The sequence below is a fragment of the Oryctolagus cuniculus genome, chromosome 9 (assembly GCF_964237555.1).
Source record: "Oryctolagus cuniculus chromosome 9, mOryCun1.1, whole genome shotgun sequence".
Lineage (NCBI taxonomy): Eukaryota > Metazoa > Chordata > Mammalia > Lagomorpha > Leporidae > Oryctolagus > Oryctolagus cuniculus.
In genome coordinates this window covers 133,674,781-133,689,379 of record NC_091440.1, presented here as the reverse complement: position 1 = coordinate 133,689,379, position 14,599 = coordinate 133,674,781, and the positions used below count along the sequence as shown (strand labels likewise).

The 14,599-nt window shown below is 47.2% G+C and overlaps 1 protein-coding gene across 36 annotated transcripts in view; it reads right to left on the bottom strand.

Annotated features, from left to right (window-relative positions):
- The window catches only part of PPHLN1 (periphilin 1), a 104,939-nt gene that overhangs the window by 62,729 nt on the left and 27,611 nt on the right, over nucleotides 1-14,599 (bottom strand). For 11 of the 36 annotated variants that reach the window (XM_051850946.2, XM_051850951.2, XM_051850942.2 and 8 more), the window contains one exon: nucleotides 11,530-11,604. The exons of the other annotated variants lie outside the window; for them this stretch is intronic. In XM_051850946.2, the coding sequence (XP_051706906.1) occupies nucleotides 11,530-11,604 (75 nt within the window). The remainder of the gene's footprint in view (nucleotides 1-11,529; nucleotides 11,605-14,599) is intronic. 36 annotated transcript variants of the gene reach the window in all.

Sequence of the window (14,599 nt, the reverse complement as noted above, 5' to 3'; positions counted from 1 at the left end):
GGCTCAAGTCCTTGGACCCCCGCATTCGCATGAGAGACCAGGAGGAAGCACCTGGCTCCTGGCTTCAGATCAGCACAGCTCCGGCCATTGCAGCCAACTGGGGAGTGAACCAACAGAAAGAAGACCTTTCTCTCTCCCTCTCACCGTCTGTAACTCTACCTCTCAAATAAATAAATAAAATCTTTAAAACAATAAAAAATTTTAAAAAGCAGATTTCTGAAGCTCAGATTCTTCCATTAATATGCATGGCCAAGTAATTTCTGTTCCTTGTATCAGTCCAATCAGGTAGGTGTGACTCGGCACTCAGGGTCAGTGGATATACACATGTTTCTTGTTTAAAACTCCATAAAGAGGAAGGGATACTAGGGGAGAGGAGGAGGGAGAGAGGAGGAAGCGGGGGAGAAAACGTTTTATTTCTTGGTCAAGACCTCATTTTTCCTTCCTTCTCAAATTCAAATGCACAAACAGGGGCCAGCGCCATGGCTCACTTGGTTAATCCTCTGACTGCGGTGCCAGCATCCCATATGGGCACCAGGTTCTAGTCCTGGCTGCTCCTCTTCCAGGCCAGCTCTCTGCTGTGGCCTGGGAGGGCAGTGGAGGATGGCCCAAGTGCTTGGGCCCTGCATCCGCATGGGAGACAAGGAAGAGGCATCTGGCTCCTGGCTTCGGATCAGCACAGTGCCGGCCGCAGCGGCCATTTGGGGAGTAAAGCAACGGAAGGAAGACCTTTCTCTCTGTCTCTCTCTATGACTCTATCTGTCAAAAACATCATACACAGAATACTAGTGATTTCCTTCCTAGCCAAGTGGACCTTCAAACAGCAATTTCTACTTCAAAAATAACTCTTGAGAAGTAGCTTTGTAACCAGTAAGACAAACTTTGTAAACCAGTAAGACTACTGCACTGTGGGGCAGTAGTGTAAGCTACTGTGTGTGATGCTGGCATCCGTAACAGAGTGCATGAACAAGTCACAATCAGATCCAGCTCCCTGCTGCCGCACCAGAAAGCAGCACTTGTCGGCTCAAGTACTTAGGCTCTTGCCACCCACACACGAATCCCACATGGGAGTGAATCAGCAACTGAAGATCTCTCTGTCACTCTGTCTTGCAAAGAAATAAATTAATCTTTAAAAGAAAAAAAAAAAAGAATCAGTAAGTACAGGCCTGAGATATATTTTTTAAATTGTGGAAATAAAAAACCAGGGGCATCATAACTTAAACTAGGAAGTTTTCCACTATTAGTTATCCTATCCAACTCAAAAAAAAACAACAATTGCTTTGCAGGTAAAACCAAGGTTAGGAATTTGGTGACTAGGTCCAGAACTTTTTCCACAAATCTTTCAGGTAAAAAATACACTAGGCTTGAGACAGGGTCTAAGAGATCTCCCAACAAGATGGTGTTGTGCCAGAAAATGGATAAAATCTGCATGGTTCATACTTGGTCTCTAACTCTAAACAGTGTCTGCCTTATCAACAGACATAGGCTCACATGGCTGTAATAAAATATCAAACACCGTAAACACAAAAGAAGTTGATGGAAACACCATGAGAATCTAGGGCAGGTGTTCCACAAACATGAAACTCTGCTCTACACAACCGTCCAAGGAGCCAGGAGACCACTGCTCTGCTCAGTCAATCGGCAGTTTCCAAGGTCTAATCGAGGAACACAAGAAGCAATCACTGAAGATAGATACATGTGCATGCAAATCTTGCATCCTACAGAGACACCAGTCACGTGAATCCACCAGTCTGTAAAGAAATAGTTTGTGTACCTTTTAAAACCTGGGGCTGCCCTGTGGCACAGCAGGTAAAGCACCACCTGCAGTACCAGCATCCCATATGGGCACCAGTTTGAGTCCTGGCTGTTCCACTTCCCATCCAGCTCTCTGCTATGACCTGGGAAAGCAGTAGAAGATGGCCCAAGTCCTTGGGCCCCTGTACCCATGTGGGAGACCCAGAGGAAGCTCTTGGCTCCTGGCTTCAGATTGGCTCAGCTCCGGAAGTTGCGGCCATTTAGGGAGTAAACCAGCGGAAGATCTCTCTCTCTCTAGCTCACTCTCTTTGCCTCTGCCTCTCTGTTACTTTGCCTTTCAAATGAAAAATAAATAAATCTTAAAAAAAAGTAACATTTCTATCCAAGACTAACGTATTTCATTCCACACAAAAAATGTGGAACCCCCAGGTGAAGATGCTGATGGACATCTAGATGCAGAGACCTAGAGTTCAGAACAGAACCAAAACCTAAGCTACAAACTTATCACAAGAGAAAGTGCAGGCCAGTACTTCTCAAACTCGTCTCCACATCCTCTACAGCACAGTCATCCACTCAAGACTTGCTAAACAAGATTTCTAACCACCCGTTAAAAACAGACCCTAAGATTCCACCTAGCCAGAATCTCCGGAGATAAGGTCCGTAAGCTTCCCTATGACACACACTTCAGACAGAGGCCGCTGCTGAGCTCTGGTGAGAGGCTCATGACGAAGGCTTCTTGGAAGTAGTGTGTGCAACAGCAAGAGAGCAAGTGCCGAAACAGGCCATCAGGGAGGGGCCAGGCGTCTGGCTCACTCTCTAAAAAGAGCCTGCTCTCAGCTATCTAAGGAACACCCTCTGAGACCCACCTCTTCAAGATTCCACCACCACCCAAAACCACCACAGGGGGAACAGGCTTCCAACACGACTCTGAGGGAAAACTACATCCACACCACGGTAAGGTCTTCACTCCACAGTCCCACGTTACTACCTAGCCCAGTGATCGCAAATCCTCTCAGTTAGCACTGAACACTGGAAACAGCAAGTGATGTTACAGCTCAAACGGCTGGGCTTCCAGGCCCTACTCCGCCTACACTCCCTGCTGGCCACTGAAGGTTACTTTCACTAACAGAAAGGAGCTGATTATCACCTCAGGTACACAAAAACATGTGCACTGCTTACCTGTAAATATTACAAGTACTGTGCATCGAGTAATAGTATATGTGCTCTTAAGTATTTAAGCTGGTCATGTAAAAACTTCAAAACTTTCATACCCTCCCCCTCTTCAGAAAACAATCCCTCCAATTTCTTCAATTGAAAACCTAGCACTGAATATAAAAACAGTAAGAAGGACCCCTCCATCAGGTGTGAAGAAACGTCTCCCCTACCGCCCAGACCTCCTCCAGTTTAAAGCCCTGGCCCTATCCTCAGCTCCCCTTCTCCTCTCCTGGGGGGTAAACTCTCTAGCCAAAAGCTAACGCTTGTATCCGTCTTCATCCCAGTTCTTCACTTAGCCTGCAGCATCGGTTATCCCAGTACGGCTTTATACTTGACCTTCTCTTTCCCTCCAACCCGGAATGTGCTCAAGAAAGAGAAAACAAAATCTTTACCCTTTAGCCAGTGTCTCCTCCAGCTAACAGCAACTCCCTCTTTCCCAAGATTTGGATTTTTCACCAAGTCCTTACCCGTGTTGCATCTATCCCCCTCACATTTCACTCATACTTAAAAGCAAAACCCAGAGCCGGCGCCGTGGCTCAATAGGCTAATCCTCCACCTTGCGGCGCCGGCACACCGGGTTCTAGTCCCGGTTGGGGCGCCGGATTCTGTCCCGGTTGCCCCTCTTCCAGGCCAGCTCTCTGCTATGGCCAGGGAGTGCAGTGGAGGATGGCCCAGGTGCTTGGGCCCTGCACCCCATGGGAGACCAGGAAAAGCACCTGGCTCCTGGCTCCTGCCATCGGATCAGCGCGGTGCGCCGGCTGCAGCGGCGGCCATTGGAGGGTGAACCAACGGCAAAAGGAAGACCTTTCTCTCTGTCTCTCTCTCACTGTCCACTCTGCCTGTCAAAAAAAAAAAAAAAAAAAGCAAAACCCAAAGGTTGGGTTTCCACTATGGAATACTCAGCGGCACTATGCTGGTGACCCCTAACAGTGTTCTAAAGGTTTTACTTTCCATCACTTCCATAAAGGTGTTGCCAAGGGCCCTTACCACTGCTCTGGTCTAATCACATCTTCCCTTTGGACAGCCTGAAGTTTGAACAGTGCTCCTCCACTGAAACTATTCTTCCTGAATTGCCAGTCTCAGATAATGGTACTGCTATGCACAGAGTTTAAAAATAAAAAAAAAAGAAAAATGTCTTCTCCTTTGTGAAACCTGACAACCAAGTCCTGCTGACTTACACTATAAGTATTTATCAAATTTAATCCTTTTTTTCCATCCCCACTCCCTTTCCTCAATTCAGATACTCACGATTTTTTGTTCTATCTCCAAATTATATTTAATTATCATCTGAGAGGCAGAGTGAGACAGGGAGACACAGAGAGCAAGAGCTCATCTACTGTCTGGCCCAATCCCCCAGTTCCCTCAACAACCAGGCCAAGCCATACAAAGAGCCAGGAACTCCATCGGGTTCACCCACATGGAAGGCAGGAATCCGAGTACTTGGGTCATCATCTGCTACCTCCCAGGTGGGTTAGCAGGAAGCTGGACTGGAAGCACAGAGAATGGGGTCTGTATCACACATCACAATGCCCAATCTGTGAAGGGGGAGGGGGGACACAGGATGATCTTAAATGTCATCCCCCACACCGAAAAACAAAGAAAAAGAAACGCAAAACTAAACTCTTACTGGATTTTCTTTGCCCTCCTCACTCTACCAGGCCTATGACAGTACCTCATGATACGTTATGAAAAAGATCGTGCATAGATTTCAATTTTTTTGCACCAAAATACTTATTTTTTCATTCCATTTTCCATGAACTTTTTAAAGTCCCTCACATTTCTCAAGTGTCTTGGACAGTCAACAGAACAAATTCAGATTTCTTGACTATAACACACAATCCCCAGTAATTTTTGTTTTTTATAAAATTTAGCTTCACTTAGAGATCTTGCGTCCCTCGGTTCACTCCTCCAACGTCTGTTCAGCAGCCAGGGCTGGGTCAGGAACCCTGAGCTCCACCTGGGTTTGCCACAAGGAAAACCCACTGGACTCAGCTAGCTGAGCCGTGACTGCTGCTTCCCAGGGTGCACACTAGCCACACAGGATGGAACTTGAACCCAGGTACTCCAGGGTCTGTGGGTTTCTGAGCATCGACCGAACCCCTGTGCCACGTGCTCACACTCGTCATCACTGTTAACGTCTCTGCACAACCCATCGCTGAGCTCTGGGTCTTCCTTTGAGGCATGATACTTCCTATTACTCCTCTCCTGGTTAACTCTCACTGCAAGTTCTGCTCAGTGTCAGTTCCTATAGTAAACTTTTCCCGCAGCTGGCTAACAGAGTGAGTGCTTCTTGATATAACTACAACACTTAATAGCTATGTTATTATCTACTTAGGCATTTATTTCACTCAGAAGACTAACAACATAGCCTCAGAACACCACACACAATACACACTCAACACACACCTGTACCACTGAACTGAACCAGATGCTTTCCTAGCTGTTAGTCTACCACTTAAAATAAACACTGCTGTAAAATATAATCACAAATCCGTCTGTTTCCAAAAATAGTAGTAAGTACTGAAATACTGAAACTTAGCCAACAATTTCTGTATATGATTACAAATAATAAAGTGACTAGTAAAAATAACACTGGCCATTTGATGACATTGTTATTCCATCCTTTTAAACATATAATACTTTCTTGTTAAAGATTTATTTATTTATTTGAAGGTCAGAGACAGAGAGAGAGGTAGGTTCATCTGCTGGTTCACTCCCCAAATGGCTGCAACAGACAGAGATGCGCTGATCCAAAGCCAGGAGCCAGGAGCTTCTTTCAGGTCTCCCACGTGGGTGCAGGGACCTGAAGACTTGGGCCATCTTCTACTGCTTTCCCAGGCCATAGCAGAGAGCTGGATTGGAAGTGAAGCAGCCAGGACCTGAACCAGCACCCATATGGGATGCCGGCACTGCAGGCGGTGGCTTTACCTGCTACACCACAGCGCCAGCCCCATAAATATATAATACTTTTTACACTTTAAGGTTTGTCAGGAAGATCTAACTACAAATGGGAAAAAAAGGTTCTGATAAAAGTTACTAAAGTATGATATGTTCCTTTATTACAAAAGGAAATAAACTACATTCTGATTTTCAAAAGACGAGGATTTTGAACAAACATATTACAATCATTGTATGAAAACAGAACCAAGAGGTACAAAATAATGACAGACTTGTAATACACAGCAGGTTAACGTCCTGGCCTGAAGCGCCATGCCATATGGGCGCCGGTTAGAGAGCCGGCTGCTCTATTTCCCATCCAGCTCTCTGCTATGGCCTGGGAAAGCAGTAGAAAATGGCCCAAGTCCTTGCACCCCTGCACCCACATGGGAGACAAGAAGATCCTGGTTTCCGGCTTCGGATCGGTGCAGCCAACTGGGGAGTGAACCAGCGGATGGAAGACCTCTCTCTCTCTTTCTCTCTCTGGCTCTCCTCTCTAACTCTGACTTTCAAATAAATAAATAAATCTTTAAAAGAAAAACTTGGTCAAGCCTGTAGCTCTATTGAAAGCAAGGAGCCAGCATTGAGGTGCAGTGGGTTAGGCTGCCCCCTGCAACACCAACAACATCCCATATATAGCACAAGCTCCTGTGCCTGGGAACACAGCAGAAGATGGCCCATGGACCATCATGAGACCCACACGAGAGACCCAGACAGAGCGGCTCCTGACTTTGGCTTGGACCAGTCCCAGCCACTAAGGCCATCTGGGAAATCAATCAGGCATCATAGGATTTCTCTTTCTGTCATTTTCCTCTACGCCCCTCACTGCTCCCCACTTCTAACTCTGCCTTTCAAATAAATAAAAACACATCTTAAAATATACATGAGGCTGGCACCGTGGCTCAACAGGCTAATCCTCCGCCTGCGGTGCCGGCACACCAGGTTCTAGTCCCGGTCAGAGCACCGGATTCTGTCCCGGTTGCCCCTCTTCCAGGCCAGCTCTCTGCTGTGGCCCGGGAGTGCAGTGGAGGATGGCCCAAGTGCTTGGGCCCTGCACCCGCATGGGAGACCAGGAGAAGCACCTGGCTCCTGCCTTCGGATCAGCGCAGTGCGCTGGCTGCAGTGTGCCGGCTGCGGAGGCCATTGGAGAGTGAACCAACGGAGAAGGAAGACCTTTCTGTCTCTCTCTCTCTCTCACTGTCCTCTCTGCCTGTCAAACAACAACAAAAACAAAACAAAACAAAACATACATGAAAGCAGGGGTGGGAGGCTGACAGGACATCACAAATATTCTGTTTTTTCCTTTTAGTTGTTGCTTCATCCACTTTCTAAAATCATTCCACATTCCCATCAGTAGAACATCTGAATATGAATTGCAACGGTATGTGTACTGAGAAAATGAAAAAGATTAGCTGAATCATGAATATAAAGTCCCACTGCCCACAAGATGGCCCTGGAGCAGCCGGCAACAGCAAACTGCAAGACGCCAGAGAGCCGCAAAGCAGACTAAAGGACACGTGGGTGTGAACAAATACTGCAATACACTGGTATCAGCTCTGGGGTTTGACTTCACCTGACTCAGAAGCTTATAAATTAGACTGTGACTGTTTCACAGATGTTAGTAGAAGACACAAGACTCCTGTGTCAGAGACAAGGGACTTTATCACCCACAGCGCAGCAAACAACACAGGCATCTGTATGCTGGTGTCAGCCCCCCTGCTCCAAGTCTCACGTAACAACACAGTGGAAATCGAGACGTACCACAGCAGAGGCTGTGTCACAACCACTCCCACACCAAGCAATCAGCAAGTCTCCTCAGAGCAGTAGGAAGACATGAACACACACTTCAGGGTGGCTCCCTACAATCCTAACTCAGAACCAAACAGATAAACCTGCCAGGGCCTTGCATAACTGGGCAGGATGTAGAGGAACACAACCCACACAGTGCGGACTGTCTCTCCCAACAACTGCAGCCATCACTCTCACTGACAGAAAAGGGAAAAAGGACAGCTCTCACCATGACCTCATGCCACATCGCCACATGTGATCACATGGGGCAGGCATCTGGACTAATGGCTAAGATGCAGTCAGAATGCACAGGAGTCAGCTAGTCGAATCCCTGGCTCCAGCCCTGACCCTGGCTTCCTGGTACTGTGAACTCTGGGAGGCAACAGTGATGCCAGGAATCTGGGAAACGTGTACTGAGTTTCGGGCTCCTAGTTTCAAAGCAGCACAATTCTATACACTATAGACATCTGTGAACCAGCAGATGTGATCACTAATAAAATAAACAAACAGATGTTGGGGCCAGCACTGTGATGTAGGCTAAGCTTACACCTCCACTGCCATCATCCCATATGGGAATGGGTTCAAGTCCCGGATACTACACTTTCAATACAGCTCCCTGCTAATGCATCTGGAAAAATCAATGGAAGATGGGCCAAGTGCTTGGCCCCCTATCGCGTGTGAGAACCTTGCAAAAAGCTCCTGGCTTCGTCATGGCCCAGCCCTGGCTGCTGCATCCATCTGTGGAGTGAACAAGCAGATGCAACATCACGGCCTCTCTCCTCCCCTCTTTCTTTCTCTGTATCTCTGCCTTTCACATCAATAAATTATAAAAAAAAAAAGTAAAAATCTTTCGCTAAAACACCAAAACACACTTCAATGAAACGATAAATTTTGTACACAAAAGAATATTATCAGCAAAACAAAATGCAAGAAAGCATTTGCAAATCACATATGTGATAAGGGCTTAATACTCAAAATATATTAATAAAGTACCAAAAACTCAGTAACAAGACAAACAACCCAATTGAAAAATGAGCAAAAAATCCAAGGAGACATTTCTTCAAATATATACAAACAGCCACTAAGCACAAGACATGGCAGTCATTCTCATGACTCACTAGAACACAAATCAAATCCGCCAGGAGCTGGCCCGCCACTGTGGCGCAACCAGCTGAGGTCCTGCCTGCAGCACTAGCATTCCATATGGGCACCAGTTCCAGCTGCTCCACGTGCGATCCAGCTCCCTGCTAACGCGACTGGGAAGCATTAGAAAATGGCCCAAGTCCTTGGGGCCCTACACTCATGTGGGAGACGCCAAAGAAGCTCTTGTCTCCGGATTCAAATTGGCTCAGTTTCAGCCGTTGCAGCCACCTGGAGAGTAAACCAGCTAACGGAAGACCTCTCTCTCTTTGTACTTCTCTGAGCGACTCTCCTTTCAAATAACAAAATAAATGTTGAAACAATGAGATGTCATCTCACACTTCCCCAGGTGCTTACAAAGAAGAAAATACATGTTGGCAAGGATTCGAAAAAACTAGAACCACAATTGGTGGACTACCACATGGTTCAGCCACTAAGGAAAACCGTTTGAGTTTTCTCAAAAGGGTCAGTAGAAAAATATCATTATGGGGGGTGGTGCTATGCTGTAGCAGCCTAAGCATCCACCCATATGGGAGCCGGTTCAATACAACCTGCTCCACTTCTGAACCAACTCCCTGACATGGACTAACGCAGTGGAAGATGGCCCAAGACCTGGCCCAGCAACAACGTACGAGACCGTCTGTAAGCTAATGAGAGCACAGGACTGAGCACCAGTGCAAAACAGGGAAGGGAAGAGGGCACAAGAACGGATGCAGCGCTACAAAGGGGCAAGAAATATGCCCAGAACCTAACGAAGAATCGAGAAGCTTGGACAGCATCACAGAACAATGGTGGAGGCACTGCCTGCAAAGCCAGCGTCTCATCTCAGAGCAGTGGTCTGAGCCCCAGCTGCTCTACTTCCAATCCAGCTTCCTGCTCCTGTCCCTGGCAGAGGAGGGGAAGGTGGTGGGCCAAGTGCTTGGTCTCTGCCACCCACATGGGAGACCTGGGTGGAGTTCCAGCTCCTGGCACAGCCCGGCCCATCGTGGCCATCGGGAGAGTGAACCAGAGGACAGACGGTATCTCTAACACTGCCTCGCAAAGGAGTAAATGAATATAGAAAAAGGAAAGAAAAAGAAGAGTTGACAGAAAAGCAATCTCAACACTGGGAAATTAGGCTCCAGCTACAGAGAAGAGAGGGAGGAAATAACAGAAAACACACACTCTCTTCTCAATACCGTGATTAAGAGTTCAAGTGACACAGAGAGAATGAGACCTGGCCCTCAGACAGCCACACTGAAACAGGGCAGAGTGCCAGGGACTGCTCAGAAAGGTGGCCATGAGGGCTGCTCCAGACGGGACACTCAAGGAAGACCTCTCTGAAAAGGTGACATGCGACCCAAGGTGGGACAAAAATCAACCAGAAAAAATAAAGGCCAGCAGGCTACACATTAAGAGGACGGAGATCAATCACAGACGGGCAGGGGTTCCGTCCAGCGGCACGAGGCTGAGAAAGCTGCCGGCGAGCTTCAAGGGTGGTGAAGAGATCTGGTTTACGTTTACACTGTCGCCGTGTTTCAAGAGCAAGGGCATCACGACAAGGCAGAGGGCTTTCTCAGACCTCACGTAATTAGACAGTGTCAGCGTTTCAAAGGCAGGGCAGGCGCCAGGCACAGCAGGAAGGACACCATCTGGGACATCAGCACGCCTGGGCTCCCGTGTCCACTCCAGCTTTCTGCCAGTGCACACCCTGGGAAGGTAACAGCTAACAACTTAAGTACTCGGGTACACAAAACCCACAGGGGAGACGCAACCCGAGCTTCAGCCTTCTGACGTCAGCACCGGGATCTCTGGTACAAGAGCACACAAGGTCGCCGTTTCCACCTCTGTCAATTGCATATGAAATGAAAATAAAGCAAAAAATGATTTTTTTTCTGACGCTTCCAACGTGAAGAGTCTGCAGTACAAGGTTAAGGAGCGCCAGCTCGCAGAGGAAGGCAAGGGCGCGGCACAGGGCAAGTCCTCTGCGGAGCAGCACCCGAAGGCACCTGTGGCACAGGCGTTGTGCACTCTGCCGGTCCTGCTCTGTTCCTGAAAAGAACTCTGGGACAAGCAGCAGCACCAGCCTCCTCGAATCTGCTTCACAGAAGACAGACTGCAGTTAAGTCAAGGTCAAGAGCTCCAGCTACACCAAATCCTTATGCAGATGAAGGAAATACAGACTGAAGGGTAGGCAGAAAGACCCTGGGAAAACAAGGGGTCAAAGGGCATTTTCCTACAAGGAGCCAAGTAATTCAGGGGTTGTGCCTATTCGGCTCCAACACACCCCCACACTGCGATGATCCAGGACCATTACACACACAGACGCAAATCCTGAAATAAACCACGGGCCTTGATGAGTTCACAAGCACAAATAAGGAATAACCACGTTGCCTACAGCTTGCATTGCTCACAGGATACCAGGAAACGATGCAGTTTCTTCCACCCTGTCTCTTGACAATATCTGACAGACTTGGCTGCTTTACAAGTGTCACTGTAGACTGGAAAGCAAAATTCATGATAGAAACGTTAGGCTGGCTTTTGTTTTGATTTCTACAGGATCTTGAAACATCTTTCCCAACATGTTACACAGAGCACTAATATCAAAGTGATCAGTGTGGACTGGAGATTGCAACGGTGACTGCAGGGGCCAGCACCAGCAGGATGCGGCCCGTGCTGTGACACCGACGTCCCGCGGGCAGGAAGCATCGACTGTACCTTGTGAAGGAGGGAGCTTTCCGTCGCAGGGCCTCTGGAGGAAGAGGGAGTAAGGGCTCCGTTGTTTGCCTCCCCCTGCACACAGATCACATCAAGTGGGGAAATGAGTGTGGGAGTGAAATGCCTTCTTCATCAGACAATCCAGTCTGTGACTGTTCACCAGGGTCACTCGATTTTCCATGAGGTACTACTCTTCAGAGTCACTGATAACCACACATCAACCTGCCATGCTGCAACCTGATGCGGTACACAGTCTCACCTTCTGAGTATCACGGCTGCCATCAAACCCAGGCTCGTGGAGCAGCCTCACCGGCTGCTTCGGGGTTTAAACCCTCGGTTTGTCCACTTGAATCACTTCCAAAAAGGACAGACTGGCACTGTGGCGTGGCGAGTTAAGTCGCTACCCGCACTGTCAGCATCCCCTGTGGGGGCCAGTCTGAGCACCGGCTGCTCCACTTCGGGTCTAACGCCCTGCTAATGCGCCTGGGACAGCAGCTAGGATGGCCAAGTCCTTGGGGCCCTGCGTCCACATGGGGAGACTCAGAAGAAGCCCCTGGTTCCTGGCTTCAGTCTGGCCCAGCCCCAGCCAATGCAGCCATTTTCAGAGTAAAACAACAGAGGGAGGGTCAATCTCTCTCTCTCTCTCTCTAACTCGGCCTTTCAAATACATAAAAAGAATATCCTTAAAAAGAAATCCAAAAAGGAGTACTGAGCGAGTAACCTCGGCAGCCATCTCTTTTTTACAGAACTGAACACGGTGATTACCACTGGCAGACTCAGAGCAAGCCCCGCAGGCAGAGTCAGATTCAACAAGTAATTCACCTGGGCGCCTGCCGTCTTTGACCTCAGTCAAACAGCTTCCTCTAAGCCTGCCTTGCCTCATCAACTTGGACCCAGCAAGTTTGCCATATGCAGTTTCAGTTCTTGGTCTTTTCATCACGCTATCTCCTTTTCAACCTTTCTCCTATAGAGGACTCAAATTTTAAAACACTTTATATAACGGAGATAATCTGGTGAGGAAGGCAACACATTTCTTTCCTAAAACACACATCATGATAAACCTAAGTTGATTCAAACACTAGATGTTGTAGAAATTGCTGCAGAGGAAAACACACAATCTAAAACAAAAACAAAAACAAAACAAGCAAAGCAAACAAGCAAACACTCAACAGTGAGAGGAAGGACCCATTTTGTAACAAATAACCAAATACAAGGACAGGCGATTAGCTCAGTAGTCCCATGTCGAAGTACCTGGATTCCATAACCAGCAACAGCTTCTAACTCCAGCTCCTTGCTAGTTTAGATCCTGGAAGGCAATGGTGAGGATTCAAACAGTTGGGTTAGGATAATCCACCTCGCAGAACTGGATGGCGTTCCCAGCTCCTGGCAGTGACCCTGCCCACGTGTCAGCTGGGCATTGAGAAAGCACCAGTAAATGGGAGCTCTTCTTCTTTCTTTCAGATAAATAACTTAAAACTGTACCAACTGCTTAAAACATGTGGGAAAGGGAGCACTAAACAGTAGTCAAGATGCACTTGAGATGCTTGCCGCCTCAGATCTGAGTGCCTTGTGCAAACACCAGCTCTGATCCTCATTCTAGCTTTTTCCTAACACACACTCCCAGAGGCAGCAGCTCATGGCTCAAGTAGTTGGGTCTTTGCTCCGTCCACGTGGGAGACTTGGACTGAGTTCCTGGCTCCCACCTCGGCCAGACCCAGCTCACCTACTGCAGGCATGTGGAGGGCAACCTGGAGATGACTTCATTGATCCACTCATCCAGCCTTAAATGCATCTCTCTCTCTCTCTCTCAACTTCCAAATAAAATCCACCTAAAAATTCTTTAAAGAGCCTCTAAGGCAAAGTCAGTTTTAAAGCAATTTTTCAGAGGAAATTGCAACATCTAATTATTTACATTTTGTGACTTAATGAATGCTGTCAAAGCCATTACGGGTTAAGATAAACAACAAACAACAGACCAACGTTATATCATCTCACTCAACAGTGAAGATACAGGAGTTGTAACAAGAAATGCCTCCACCCACCCAGGAGTGAATCCGAGTGAAGGAACTTAAGCATCATGAAGTATACAGTCTTTAGGATGGTGAGATGTTGCTAGAGGTTAGCAGCCAAAGAGGGAAGACCCCACTTGCCCATGACAGAGAGATAACCTCCCAGGGTCCATGCACAGAGTACCACTCAGGGCTGCATGCTAACAGCACACTCTTCTGATGCCTTTCTCCTCTTCCTCACCTAGTCTGTCTGTCTCTTTCTCTCCTGTTCCTCCCTCTCTCCCTCTTTGTCTATACCTCTGCCTCTTAAATAAATAAATCTCAAAAAATTTATCATTATGACCCAGAAATTGTGCTTCCACATGTGTACATGAGAAGTGGGTATAGGCACTCAAACCAGTTGTTTGTCCATCAATGCTCAATGCACATTACGAGTAGAGAAGAACCAGACAATTCCAACGTCGACCACAAGTAAATGGTTCAACATAATGTGGGGCACACAACCAGGGGGTATTATTCACCGTTTCAAGGAATGAGGTTTTGCCGCAGGCTGCAGCATGCATAATCCCTGAAAACTGCCTAATTCCATGAATATGGAATATCCGGGATAGACAAGTTCAGAGAAGCCAAAAACACAATGCTTGTTGCCAACGGCTGATGGTAGGGAAAGATATAGGCTCATCAATCAATGGGTAGGTACAGAGTTTCTTTTTGGGATGTGAAAAGGTTTTAGACACAGCAGTGATGAATGCCTGATACCAAGAATGTAATTATCCAATGAAATGCTTAAAATGGCGCATTCTACAATACATAATCTACCTCAGTGAAAAAATAGTTAAGATAATGACACAGATGCTACTGTGAAAAGATTCTCACAGTCCAAATTTTGGGTGAAAGCTTAAAGCATGAAGATATCCAGACACCAGGGTGTTGTAGAGGAAGGGGTGGACAGTACTAGGGCTCTCAATTCCATCCGTTAAAATGACTACAGGAATGTAGATGCTTTTTATTCTAGAAGAATTAAGATTCTAAAATGTGCAAGAGAGGAACACCAAATTACT